The following is a 12,124-nucleotide window of genomic DNA, read 5'->3' on the forward strand; positions in this document are numbered from 1 at the left end:
GGCACTAGGACCAGAGTAAACTCAACCATACTCATGCCCTACAACAGATTACCATCCTACACATGTCATGAATGTTAAATGCACAAACTACTCTTTATCGGATGATATCATGTATAACGGGAATGCTAGTAGAAAGATGAGAACTATGATGTGTATAACATATCCTATTACCAACAACCACCCTTGTCAAGGGACTGCAAACTAGTGCAAGTTTCACCTCTCACATGAACTAGCATAGCATACAACCTAGGCAAGTAGGCATTACCATCAGGTCTAGGTCTAGGATCGGTGACACATGCACAACTTATAAAACTAGCATCAAATCTGTTAATGCTCACAAAACTTCATCAAAATACAAATACAAAACTAACAACTAGCATAGTATCTACCGCATGCTGACAGAACATCATCAAAGTACATAAGAAAAATTAACAACTACGTGTAGTATCAGATCTAGAGACATGCACATCTAACAACTACCATTAGACATAGAACATCCTCATGAATCAAAGCTATAAATTGAAGGGGTTTAGGTTCCTTACACAAGCCATCAAAGGCTCGGAAGATGACACAATAAACAGCGTGAAGAAGAGGATGAACAAGGTTATGTGCCCTATAACAAGCTCTACTACGACGTGCTTTGCCCGAATCTGGTGATGGAGAAGTGAGGATGGCGGCGCGACTTTGGCTCGCTCCAATGCTTCTAGTCGTCGCTATGTGGTCAAAAACCTGCTTGTAACTTTTATTACTTTTGGTGCTCTTTGTCGATGATTAAATAGATGGGTGAAAAAAATAATGCTTCACATGCACTGTAGAGTGCCGACTAGTCTCAGCGAGCCGGTCGGTCTCTTGATCGGTCAGCCAAGACGACAAGGGTACGACGACGCAGCACTGGGCATCCGGCGCCCCCCAGTCGAGCTTTCACCGTGCATGCATGCATGCATCCCGCCCTGGTTTTTTACCGCGCGCGCGACAAGCACCCGCCGCGGCCATGCCGCCTTGCGTACGGGGCTCGCACACCACGCTCCGGAGAAAGTCAGCGTCCATCCATCTATCTATACGTCGCGTTTCCGTGTGTGCAGCCACACAAGCACACATCGTCTACAATCCAAGAGAAAAGAATGAGAAAAATAATCCAAATCCCCGTCGCTCTCTCCCTCCCTGTACCCCCTGATCTCCTCTGCCTGCTCTCACATACTTCTTTATTGTCCTCTTTGGAAGCCAACTCAAGTTACCCATCCGTTTCTAGCTCCCCTCTCACTGCTACTACGTGCTATCGATCTCCATCATTCCCTCTCTCTCTTCCCCCTTGCTGCTGCTAGCTACGGAGTACCTTGCTTGGTGTAAAGAAAAGATGGTTCCCCTTTCCGCGCCGTGGCTGCTAGCTAGCTAACTAGCAAACCCATCCTCTCTCACATCACATCCTGCTTCCCCTCCACCCTACCTCCTTTTCTGCAGCCCCCGCCCAAATAAACAACCTTCCTTGCTTGCTTTCTTGCCTGATTGATATATTGCTAGCTCTCCATTCTCCTAGCTAGCGAACTGGCAGATCGACCCAGCCTGCGTCTGTCTTCAACGACATGTACCCGAGTAGCTAGATGATTGCTACATCAGCCGGCGTTCCTTTACTTGCTGTGAATTGATTGTGGAAGCAAGGGAATTATTGAGCGGTTGGCGAACCTCTCCTGCTTTCTTGCTTGTGCCGAGCATCCACTATAGAGAAAGAGAGATCGGCCGGAGGAAGAGGTAGAGAACCCTAGCTAGCGAGGAAGCCTCGCCGCGATGTGCGACTACTTCCTCCAGCGGATGGAGGGCGACCAGGCAGGCGGAGGTGGGGACCTCACTGACATCGTGCGGGCCGGCGGCGCGATGCCGGGCAACAGCGACGGCGACCTCCCTTCCACGGCCGCCGAGTGGCAGCTGCAGCCCGCCGGCCAGCCGATGCTGTTCCCGCCCCCGCCGTCGTCGACGGACGGCGCCGACGTCTTCGGTGACCCTTTCGCGGGGCTCGGTGACCCCTTCAGCAGCGACTACTCTTCCGGCGCCGCCAACTTCCTCGACGGCATACCGGATGCCATGGCCAAGGTCGGCTTCGACGGCGGCATGAGCGCCTGCGGAGGAGGCCGAGGCGGCGAACAGATGTTGGACATGGGCAGGAAGCCGCTCTTGCCGAGGGGGATGCAGCAGATGATGCCGGGAGGTATCGGTGGCGGGATGGGGCCGAGGCTCATGCCGTCGCCGCTGTCGCCGATAGCGATACGCCCGTACCCGGCCATGACCACTGGCGACATGATGAAGCTCGGCATCACGGCTGGGCAGGCGGCCGGGTGCGCCATCGACGCCGCCGTCGCCGGCATGCAGATGTCGTCGCCGCGCAACAGCGGCGGGATCAAGCGCAGGTTGGACCCGCCCGGCAACACATATATCGCTATCGGTTAATTAGATCTGAACCGATACAAGCTAGAATTCCTCGACGCATTGCATGCATACTTCTCGGATAGCTTGTTCGCCAATGATTTCTACGGGAAAAGTTCAACGACTTCTCCCCTTCTCTTTCCTTTCTTCTACACTTCAATTCGCTGTTTTCCTTTCCGTGTTCTTCACTTCACCGTGAAGAGAGGCGAGGAAGTTCCGAGGATTTCTCGGGATGTGACCAGAAATTAATCGGCAAGACTGAGTATTGCCTGGAGCTCGAAATTTTAGGCGCAATAGTCTTCGTAGCCACATGGTGATCGTGTGATCGGCGCGAATATTTCTGAATTGGCAAAACGATGCCTCTATACTATCGAGGTCATGTCATGTGCATCTACACATAGGCAGATTTCTTTCCGGCCGGAAAGTTTGCCTTTTTGAAACCCTAAGCTGTTTGCACTAGTACGTTTCAACTTTTTTCGAGGTTATACGTTTCAAACTTTAGTTGCAACATTTCCAGGAAACTAATTTACTATTTTGTTGCAACATCTCGCGAGTACTTACATTTGGTACTGTGAAATAGTTATGATCTTTCACGTTTGTGATTGTTTTCGCTGCTTAATATTACTTGCCTATGATCAATGTGTATAGGAAAAACCAGGCGAGGAAGGTGGTCTGCATCCCGGCACCGACAACGGCGGGATCAAGACCAACTGGGGAGGTGGTTCCTTCTGATCTCTGGGCATGGAGAAAGTACGGCCAGAAGCCCATCAAGGGTTCTCCTCACCCAAGGTATGTTGACATGCATAAGTTACAAACTCTCTTCCCATCCAAACGAAATTGTTTAGTTTGTGTTGGATTGTTTGGTGCTTCTATTGCACTACCAAGTACCAAGTTGTCAGCATCTGGAAAGAAGTCATTAGCATACATCGAAATCTGTGTGCTTAAATGAAGATGAAGCTTCTGAGGTGATAAGACTAAATAATTCTTGGTTTCATGGTCTTGCATTATAAAATGTTTCAACTCCATATTGTGCACGATCGATTCATGAACTCTCGCGCTGAAATTAAATCTGTGAGAAATAAATGGTGCCTATGTAGTTAGCTAGTTACGAATTTAAGTTCACCAACATATTAGCTTCTTCCTCTTAAAATGTCATTTTTTGGGGTACACATTAGGGGTGTTATAATTTGGTAAATTATGAACCAAGATGGGTCCGATGATTAAATAGGGTATACAAAGATTCACTAATTCCTTGTTTCAATTCTCAAAGAATGATGTATGCATAAGAGTTTGAACAAATTGACTGTTTTAGGCACAATGTGCCTCATCACAAACTAGATTGAGTTTAAACTGATGGTTGAGTGCATAGCCGATGCAAGTCCCTGATTTCCTTCCCTTTTTAAACGAAGATTGAGTTCAGTACTAAGAGCAGTGCATATGATACATTAGTTTTTTTAAGCAACCATAAAATTTAAATTAAAAGTCTTAAGGATGCAGTAGGGAAACCCCTATATTATTTGTTTTGAAATAATAAGAACCCAAATGTGCGTTCCTAGGGAGTTGAACCTAGGTAACTGGATTGTACATCCACTTTCCTAAAAGCCTTGATTTACTTATGAAAGCATGACATTTGAGTTATACATATTTTTTATTTGCTGCACATATATAGGCATCTCTCGAAACAACATTAGACCGAAATTCAACTTATTTGCAGTTAAGCACATCTTGGAACAACATTAGACCGGAAATTCAGCTTATTTGCTCAGAGGCACATCTCGGAACAACATTAGGCCGAAAATTCAGCATAGCAATATATATAGGTCCTTCTTTGGGATAAAGCTCAAATAATTTTACTTCCATTATTACTTGTAGCTTTGGTACCAATATTTCTAAATGTTCATTTTTGGCCATTGGACTTTGGTACACATCATTTTCTCTAACTTTGTTGGCCACCCCAAGGAGGCAAGAACTACCCAAAGTTGTCTTACTATTTTTTTTTTTTGCGAATAGTCTTAGTATATTTTTGGACGAAAGCTTACTAAATTTTGTCTTATATCAAAATAAGCACAAAATTAAGGAGACCTAATAATGTGATCAACGTGCATGTACTGAACATGAGGTACATGCATGGAGATGGAGGCTGATTAAATCTAACATATGTTCTTGTTGATTACAATGAATGATACACAGAGGGTACTACAGATGCAGCAGCTCGAAAGGGTGCTCGGCACGGAAGCAGGTCGAGCGCAGTCGGACTGACCCCAACATGCTCGTCATCACCTACACCTCCGAGCACAACCACCCATGGCCGACCCAGCGCAACGCGCTCGCCGGCTCAACCCGGTCTCATCACGGCAAGAACGGCAGTGGCGGCGGGGGCAGCGGCTCAGGTTCCAAGAGCTCGCAGAATGTTAAGCAACCACAGCCAAATAATGTCAAGGAAGAGAGAAAGGATCATCAAACAGCGACGACGACTAGCACAGTCACTACCACAACCAGTACATCTCCTATGATCGTGAAGGAGGAGACCATGACATTGGCCCGTTCATCGGATCAGTCGTTGGTGAGAGACCAGAGATCCGTGGACACGGCGGCCGGAGTACAGCAGGTAGACCACAGTGAGCTCATGGACCATGTGTTCACCGAGAGCTACAGGCCGATGATGGCGGAGTCCGGCCAACACGAGGACTTCTTCGCTGATTTTGCCGACCTCACCGAGCTGGAGTCGGATCCCATGAGCCTCATCTTCTCCAAGGAGTACATGGAGGCCAGGCCAAGCGGTAATGGCCATCATGTCCAGGAGAAGGCAGCTGTGGCCAAGGAGTTGGATCCGTTCGACATGCTAGATTGGTCCACTACTTCTACAGCAGGGAGCACGTCTGAGCTAGGGAAGAGAAGCTAAATTAATCTGTGCTTTGATCGGCGCAATGCGCAGAAGCAGGGTTTACGCATACGGTTACACACGCACACTACTTGATCTCCAGCTAAATAACCTTGAAGATTAACTACCACAAGGAAAGCAAGGAAGAAAGATGAGAGTTTTTTTCACTTTTTTAATTTTCTTTTGTTTGTTCTCGGTTTCTTCTTATTATTGTTTGTGACAGAGATTGATTTTTTGTTGTTGAAGGTCTAGGATATGAACCTTGTTTTCTTAGGTTTGTCGCAGCTTGTACTCATGCATGCGATGAGGATCGTCTATCTCTCGATACTACTATCCTCTTGCATCGATATGTATGTGTGTTTCTAGCGGGATTATGGTTATCTAACAGAATATTTAATGATGTTCCAAGTGTTGGGAGAAGAGGATAGATGTGTGTATGTGGGTCGTGATTGTGATAGATGGAAGAGCAGGAGCCCACGTCCTGGAAGCGGATGTGACACAAAAGAAAACTGGGGTATGCAGCTAGCATTGCAACGGAGGTGCCCTTTTGGTGTGTATGGCAGACCTCAAGTAAAAACAACTCTCTCCCTCTCTCTAGCTCAGTTGGCAGAATAGTGCATGTCTCACACACCGGTGAGAATCTGAATCAATATAGGGGAGGGAACACTAGCTGGCCTCTTGCTTGCAAGAGGAGAGCATATGTTGGATTCGCTGGACGGTACATATTTTTGTCTCTGCGCTGCGCCAAAGAAAAGTACTGCATTTACTTCCTGTGTTCACCTGAATTCCTGATGTGTACATCAGTATATATATGTTATGTATATATATTGGTCCAGCTAGCTCATCACGGGCGCACGTACTCGAGCAGTCGTGCGTATGCATACGTTTATACCTTTCAGTTCATGTGATATGATACTAACTACTGACGTAGGAGAATAGATATATAAGCAAGCTGCAAGCCCTAGCTGCCTCTTACATCATCATACGTGTCCTGTGAAGTACATATATATGCATACACATGCAGGGAGTATGTGTGCACTTCAGTACAAGGTGCATGTACTACATATGTAGCATATATCTAGCCAGCTTTTATTTGCCCCACATGATTTATACCATTCCAGACCCATCTATAGTGCTGCACAAGTATGTAGGGTCGACACTAGTTTTGAATACGCACCCTGCTCATCAGCTCATTCTTGTTTCCCAGTTGCTCTCTCAATGCATTGTGTGTAGAAAGCGAAGAAAGACCAGTGCATGACTGTATCATCTGTATTGGTGAGCATGTGGCATGTTTCTTGAAATACCCGAGTGCATTCCTCTGCTTTCATCAACGGGCAGCTTTTGGATAAACAAGTTGGTGCAAGCAACTAGATAAGCGTAACATAGCTGAGGTCTCAGCAGGTAAAGATACGAGTCAGCTAATTGAAATATGAAAATTTTAAATCCACTCTACGACTCTACGTACAACTTACTTTGTAACTAGATTTCCATGTCGACAAAACTAGTTTCAAAATCTAAAAAACAATTGGGTAATTTTGGCTGGCATAGAAATATTTGTAACCTTAAAATTAGAGCCAGATTCAAAATTAATTTAAAATTAATTCTAAATCTGGTCATTAAAATATTCAGTTTTCTGAATTAATTTGTGAAATCCCCAGATTTGCAAATTTCTGCCTTAGTACCAAACGTATAAACCTTGTGCATAAGTATATACACGTTTCTTAAAAAACAAGGGGAGATAATAAAAAGGCTAAATTTAGAGGAATTTTTTTGACTATATGGGTAAGCTTTACAAATATAAAATAGTAAAAGTTAAGAAAAATAGCACCAAAAAATTCTTATAAATAGGAATAAGTAACAAGATGTACAATTAAAAAATAATCAAAAGAACCCCAAAAGGTATATACAATTAAAAACCACCATAAATAGATCCCGGTACTCCTGCCGCCGAAGAATATGCCACAAACGGAATCAATGGTAGATAAACTACAATTAAGATGAGTTTTTCTGTTAACACCATGTAATTACTACATATATCCATAGTGACTAGTACAATTATGGCCAATGTCGCACATGGATGGCTTTTTCCATGTGCGGTGCGGAACTTCGCTTATTGTGCTAAAAATCGACGGTCTACTCGCAGTCCCTGCAAGCCCCTTAGCGGAAACATCACACAGAGGAAGCAAAAACATATCATCACTAAATTATTAGAAACAATTTCCAAAGATTATATCTGCTACGTGCATTTTACATCATTATTATTGCTACATATTGTTTAGTTTCCATTGATATATGCCATCATACACCATTATTTATGCATTTTTAGTTGATTTACGTGACTTTTCTACAAAGTCCCTCTCATTGATATTTAATTCCCGGGAGGCAGAAAACCTCCTTTTTCATTTTTAATTGTTTCAGGGCTTTCTGGACACCAAAATATTGAGGCAAAAATACCTGATCAGTTTTTCACCCGGAGAAGGACCGTGAGCGAAAGAAGCACGCGAGGGAGGCCACGTAGGCCAAACGGCACCAGGTGGCGCACCCTACATGTCTAGGCATGCCACCCAGGTCCGTTTGCACCCCGGGCATCATCTCAGGCCCCCTTTTATACCAGAGCCTCCGTTTCACCTAAAAACCTAAGTCATATTTTTTCCGAGAATTATTGAGGCGGCGGCGGAGGCGATAGTCCTCTCCTACTAGGGCGGATCTTGCCGCGTCGGTGCCTCCGACAAAGGGGAAATCAATGCCATCGTCATCACCACTCCTCATTGGATTGGGGGAGGGATCTCCATCAACATCTCCACCAACACCATCATCACCACCATCTCCATCTACGAGATCGACGTCAGCCCCCTCATAGTTTGTGTTGAATTGAACCCCGGATATTGTTTTTAGTGCTATTGCATGTTTGTTATTGGTACTTCGTCATTATTTGGTGGGGAGATTATATATTCATATTGTGTTGTAATCATTATGCCTCTGGTTCATATCATGTTTGACACTTGTGTGTAATTCCCCACGTTTCTGAGGACATAGGATGATCTGACTATGATTATATATGATGTGAAATGAGTATTTGGTCAAATTTTCTATATTTTATGTTGTTCTATGATGGTTTTGTGCGAACATCGACTGCATATTACTTCACCTATATGGGCTCAGAGGGATGGACTTCAATGTAATGAATATGTGTTGGAAGAGACAGACTGACGAAAACCGTTTTCCAATACTATGAGTTGCATTAGAGGGGTTTATGTCGGGGACCAATGATCTTATTGCTATCGTGAAACATTTATGTCTTAATGATTCCTATACTTGCTCATGAAAATGGTTCTAGGACCCATCATGAGGGGTGCACTTGCTCATATGTATGGCTGCACTTAATTTAGGCTCTGCACTTAACTTAATAAAACTTGACAAAATATTTATCATGTTGTGTAGAACTCAGATGCTAGTAAATTTATGCCGCCCTTGGGAACTTTTGTCTCATATAAGCACAAACACTTGAGCTTGTCCTCTTGCTTCATAGAGGATTGAGATTTTCTCTCGTTGAGAGCTTTTACTTATTTTCTATTTATTTTCTGCACTTTATTTTTATTGCAAACTCTACACCCAAAATACCAAAACTGCTACTTTATTATTATCGTCTTCTTGTCGATTCTGCTAACCAGTACCTTCAGATCCTCGTGGGTTCGACAACCTTTCTTATTGAAAAATACTACAACTGATCTTCTACACTTGGGAGCCATCAAGACACTTTTCTGGCGCTGTTACTGGGGAGCGTAGCGCTATTGGTAAGTGAATGGTAAGAAAGCTTTTACAGTTTTTGTTATTTACTATCTATCTCGTCATGGGTATGTCTAGCCATGAAGAGATTGGCTTAATTTTATATAACTATGCTTATGCTCAATCTGTTAAAGATAATGAAGAGAAACCACCTGAACCTAAGGTGGCGTTTCAAATTCCTATTGCTATTGCCAAAAAAGCTATAAAACTAACCTTCACAGGGAATAGAAGTCAAACTGCTATGGGAAATTTGCATGCCATTGAAGATCTATGCTCTTTATTTAAATTGGTTGGTGTTCCTCATGATGATGTGAAGAGGAAATTATTATATCTATCTCTTGCTGGTAATGCTCGTATATGGTTTAGATCTTTGGAAGTTTAATGGCGTCTTGATTGAGAATTATTGAGGAAAGCTTTCTATAGCAAGTTCTATACTCCTAAAGAAGCTTATGATGATTGTTGTCATATTTATAATTTTTGGCCTCATGTTAGAGAAATTATTGCTCAAGCTTGGGGGAGGCTTAAGGATCTTATCCGTCAGAATCCATGTCATGGTATTCCTGATAGTCTTATATTGATAAACTTCTATGTGAGGCTGCCCCAACATCATAGGGATTTTATGGATAATTTATCTGAATGGAGTTTCACTAATAGAACTCAACAAGAAGCAAGGAATTTATTGGATATTATTGCTAATAATGCTGCTACATGGGATCTTGATAAAGGTAACCAACCTTGTTTTGAATTTGAATATGCATGTGTAGAGAATTTCTCTACTACTATATTGTTTGAATAATTAAAGAATAGGTTTGGTCTTGATCCTCATATGTTATTAGAAGTTTCTAAATCTTTTGCTAACCATTTGAATGTTCCTAATAAAGGATTTAAAGTTTATACTGAACCTTTTAAGGATTCATCATATATTGCTAAAGTTGAGAAACTAGTTCAACAAGCTTCCTTTGTTATTATAGAAGAATATGTGGAATCTCCTCCATATCCAAGTAGGGTGAAGGAAAATTTACTCACCACTATCGCAAATAGCATTGCTATAAGATGTCATGAACTATTATGAAGCGTCAAATTTCGGCCATCAAAGAATTAATTGAAGAAACTCCTTGTAATGTTTATTTATGCGAAGATTCCACTAAGGTAATTCAAGGTAATACTACTAGAGTTGGTAAACCTATCATATATTGTGCTATTTGAACTTCATGCTATCATGGTCTTTGAGATATTGGATCAAGTATAAGTGTGATACCATATTCTCTATATCTTGAAATCAAGTCCGATATTTATCCCATACATATGGAGGGAACATGTATATCTATCCAACTTGCTAATAAAGATGTTACTTGTCCTCTTGGTATGGTGAGAGATATTGAAGTATTAGTAGGAAAGATAAAGTATCCCGCTGATTTTATTTTTCTTGGTTGTTCTCAAGATGCATTTTGTCCTATCATATTTGGTAGAACTTTGTTGCATATTATTGGTGTTGAAATTAGTCTACCGAAAGAGAAAGTTTTCATTAAATGTGCTGGAGAAAGGTTAGAATTTAATTTTTCCAAGTTTACTGATAAACATCTAGAAAGAGATAAGTTTCAAAAAGATATTGTGGAAACTCTTGCTTCAGTGGCAGTCGCTTGATCGGACGCGGTGGAATGATTGCATATTCCACATGATAATCTTGGAGTGTTACCACCACCCAAAGAAGATCCTAGTTTTGAACTAGAACCTTTGCATGATGATATGAAATATTGATGACGCGTGAAGCATACGTCCGTTGGGAACCCCAAGAGGAAGGTGTGATGCGTACAACGGCAAGGTTCCCTCAGTAAGAAACCAAGGTTATCGAACCAGTAGGAGATGAAGGCCACGTGAAGGTTGTTGGTGAAGGAGTGTAGTGCGGCGCAACACCAGGGATTCCGGCGCCAACGTGGAACCTGCACAACACAATCACAATACTTTGCCCCAACTTAACAATGAGGTTGTCAATCTCACAGGCTTGCTGTAAACAAAGGATTAAACGTATGGTGTGGAGAATGATGTTTGTTTGCGAAGAACAACAGAGAACCGTGATTGCAGTAGATTGTATTTCAGATGTAAAAGAATGGACCGGGGTCCACAGTTCACTAGTGGTGTCTCTCCAATAAGATAAATAGCATGTTGGGTGAACAAATTATAGTTGGGAATTGACAAATAGAGAGGGCATAACAATGCACATACATATCATGATGACTACTATGAGTTTTACTTAGGGCATTACGACAAAGAACATAGACCGCTATCCAGCATGCATCTATGCCTAAAAAGTCCACCTTCGGGTTAGCATCCGCACCCCTTCCAGAATTAAGTTGCAAGCAATAGACAATTGCATTAAGTACTGTGCGTAATGTAAACAATACAAATATCCTTAGACAAAGCATTGATGTTTTATCCCTAGTGGCAACAACACATCCACAACCTTAGGGGTTGCTGTCACTCCCCCAGCTTTAATGGAGACATGAACCCACTATCAAGAATAAATACTCCCTCTTGGAGTCACAAGTATCAACTTGGCCAGAGCCTCTACTAGCAACGGAGAGCATGCAAGATCATAAACAACACATATATGATAGATCGATAATCAACTTGACATAGTATTCCATATTCATCGGATCCCAACAAACACAACAAGTAGCATTACAAATAGATGATCTTGATCATGATAGGCAGCTCACAAGATCTAAACATGATAGCACAAGAGGAGAAGACAACCATCTAGATACTGCTATGGACCCATAGTCCAAGGATGAACTACTCACGCATCAGTCCGGAGGCGGGCATGGTGATGTAGAGCCCACCGGCGATGATTCCCCTCTCCGGCAGGGTGCCGGAGGCAATCTTCAGAATCCCCCGAGATGAGATTGGCGGTGGCGGCGTCTCTAGAACTTTTCTCGTATCGTGGCTCTCGGTACTAGGGTTTTCGCGACGGAGAGATTAAATAGGCGAAGGGGCAGAGTCGGGGGACGCTCGAGGGTCCCACCCCATAAGGCGGCGCGGCTA

General features: G+C 43.0%; 1 protein-coding gene across 1 annotated transcript; it reads left to right on the forward strand.

Annotated features, from left to right (window-relative positions):
- Window positions 1-1,394: 1,394 nt before the first annotated feature.
- LOC124671408 (probable WRKY transcription factor 14) lies at window positions 1,395-5,719 on the forward strand. Its single transcript, XM_047207781.1, has 3 exons — window positions 1,395-2,399; window positions 3,064-3,204; window positions 4,606-5,719. The coding sequence occupies exons 1-3, from the start codon at window positions 1,783-1,785 to the stop codon at window positions 5,315-5,317; spliced, it is 1,470 nt and encodes a 489-aa protein (XP_047063737.1). The 5' UTR covers window positions 1,395-1,782; the 3' UTR covers window positions 5,318-5,719.
- The last annotated feature ends 6,405 nt before the right edge of the window (window positions 5,720-12,124 follow it).

The sequence above is a fragment of the Lolium rigidum genome, chromosome 7, assembly GCF_022539505.1.
Source record: "Lolium rigidum isolate FL_2022 chromosome 7, APGP_CSIRO_Lrig_0.1, whole genome shotgun sequence".
In the NCBI taxonomy this organism is placed as follows: Eukaryota; Viridiplantae; Streptophyta; class Magnoliopsida; order Poales; family Poaceae; genus Lolium; species Lolium rigidum.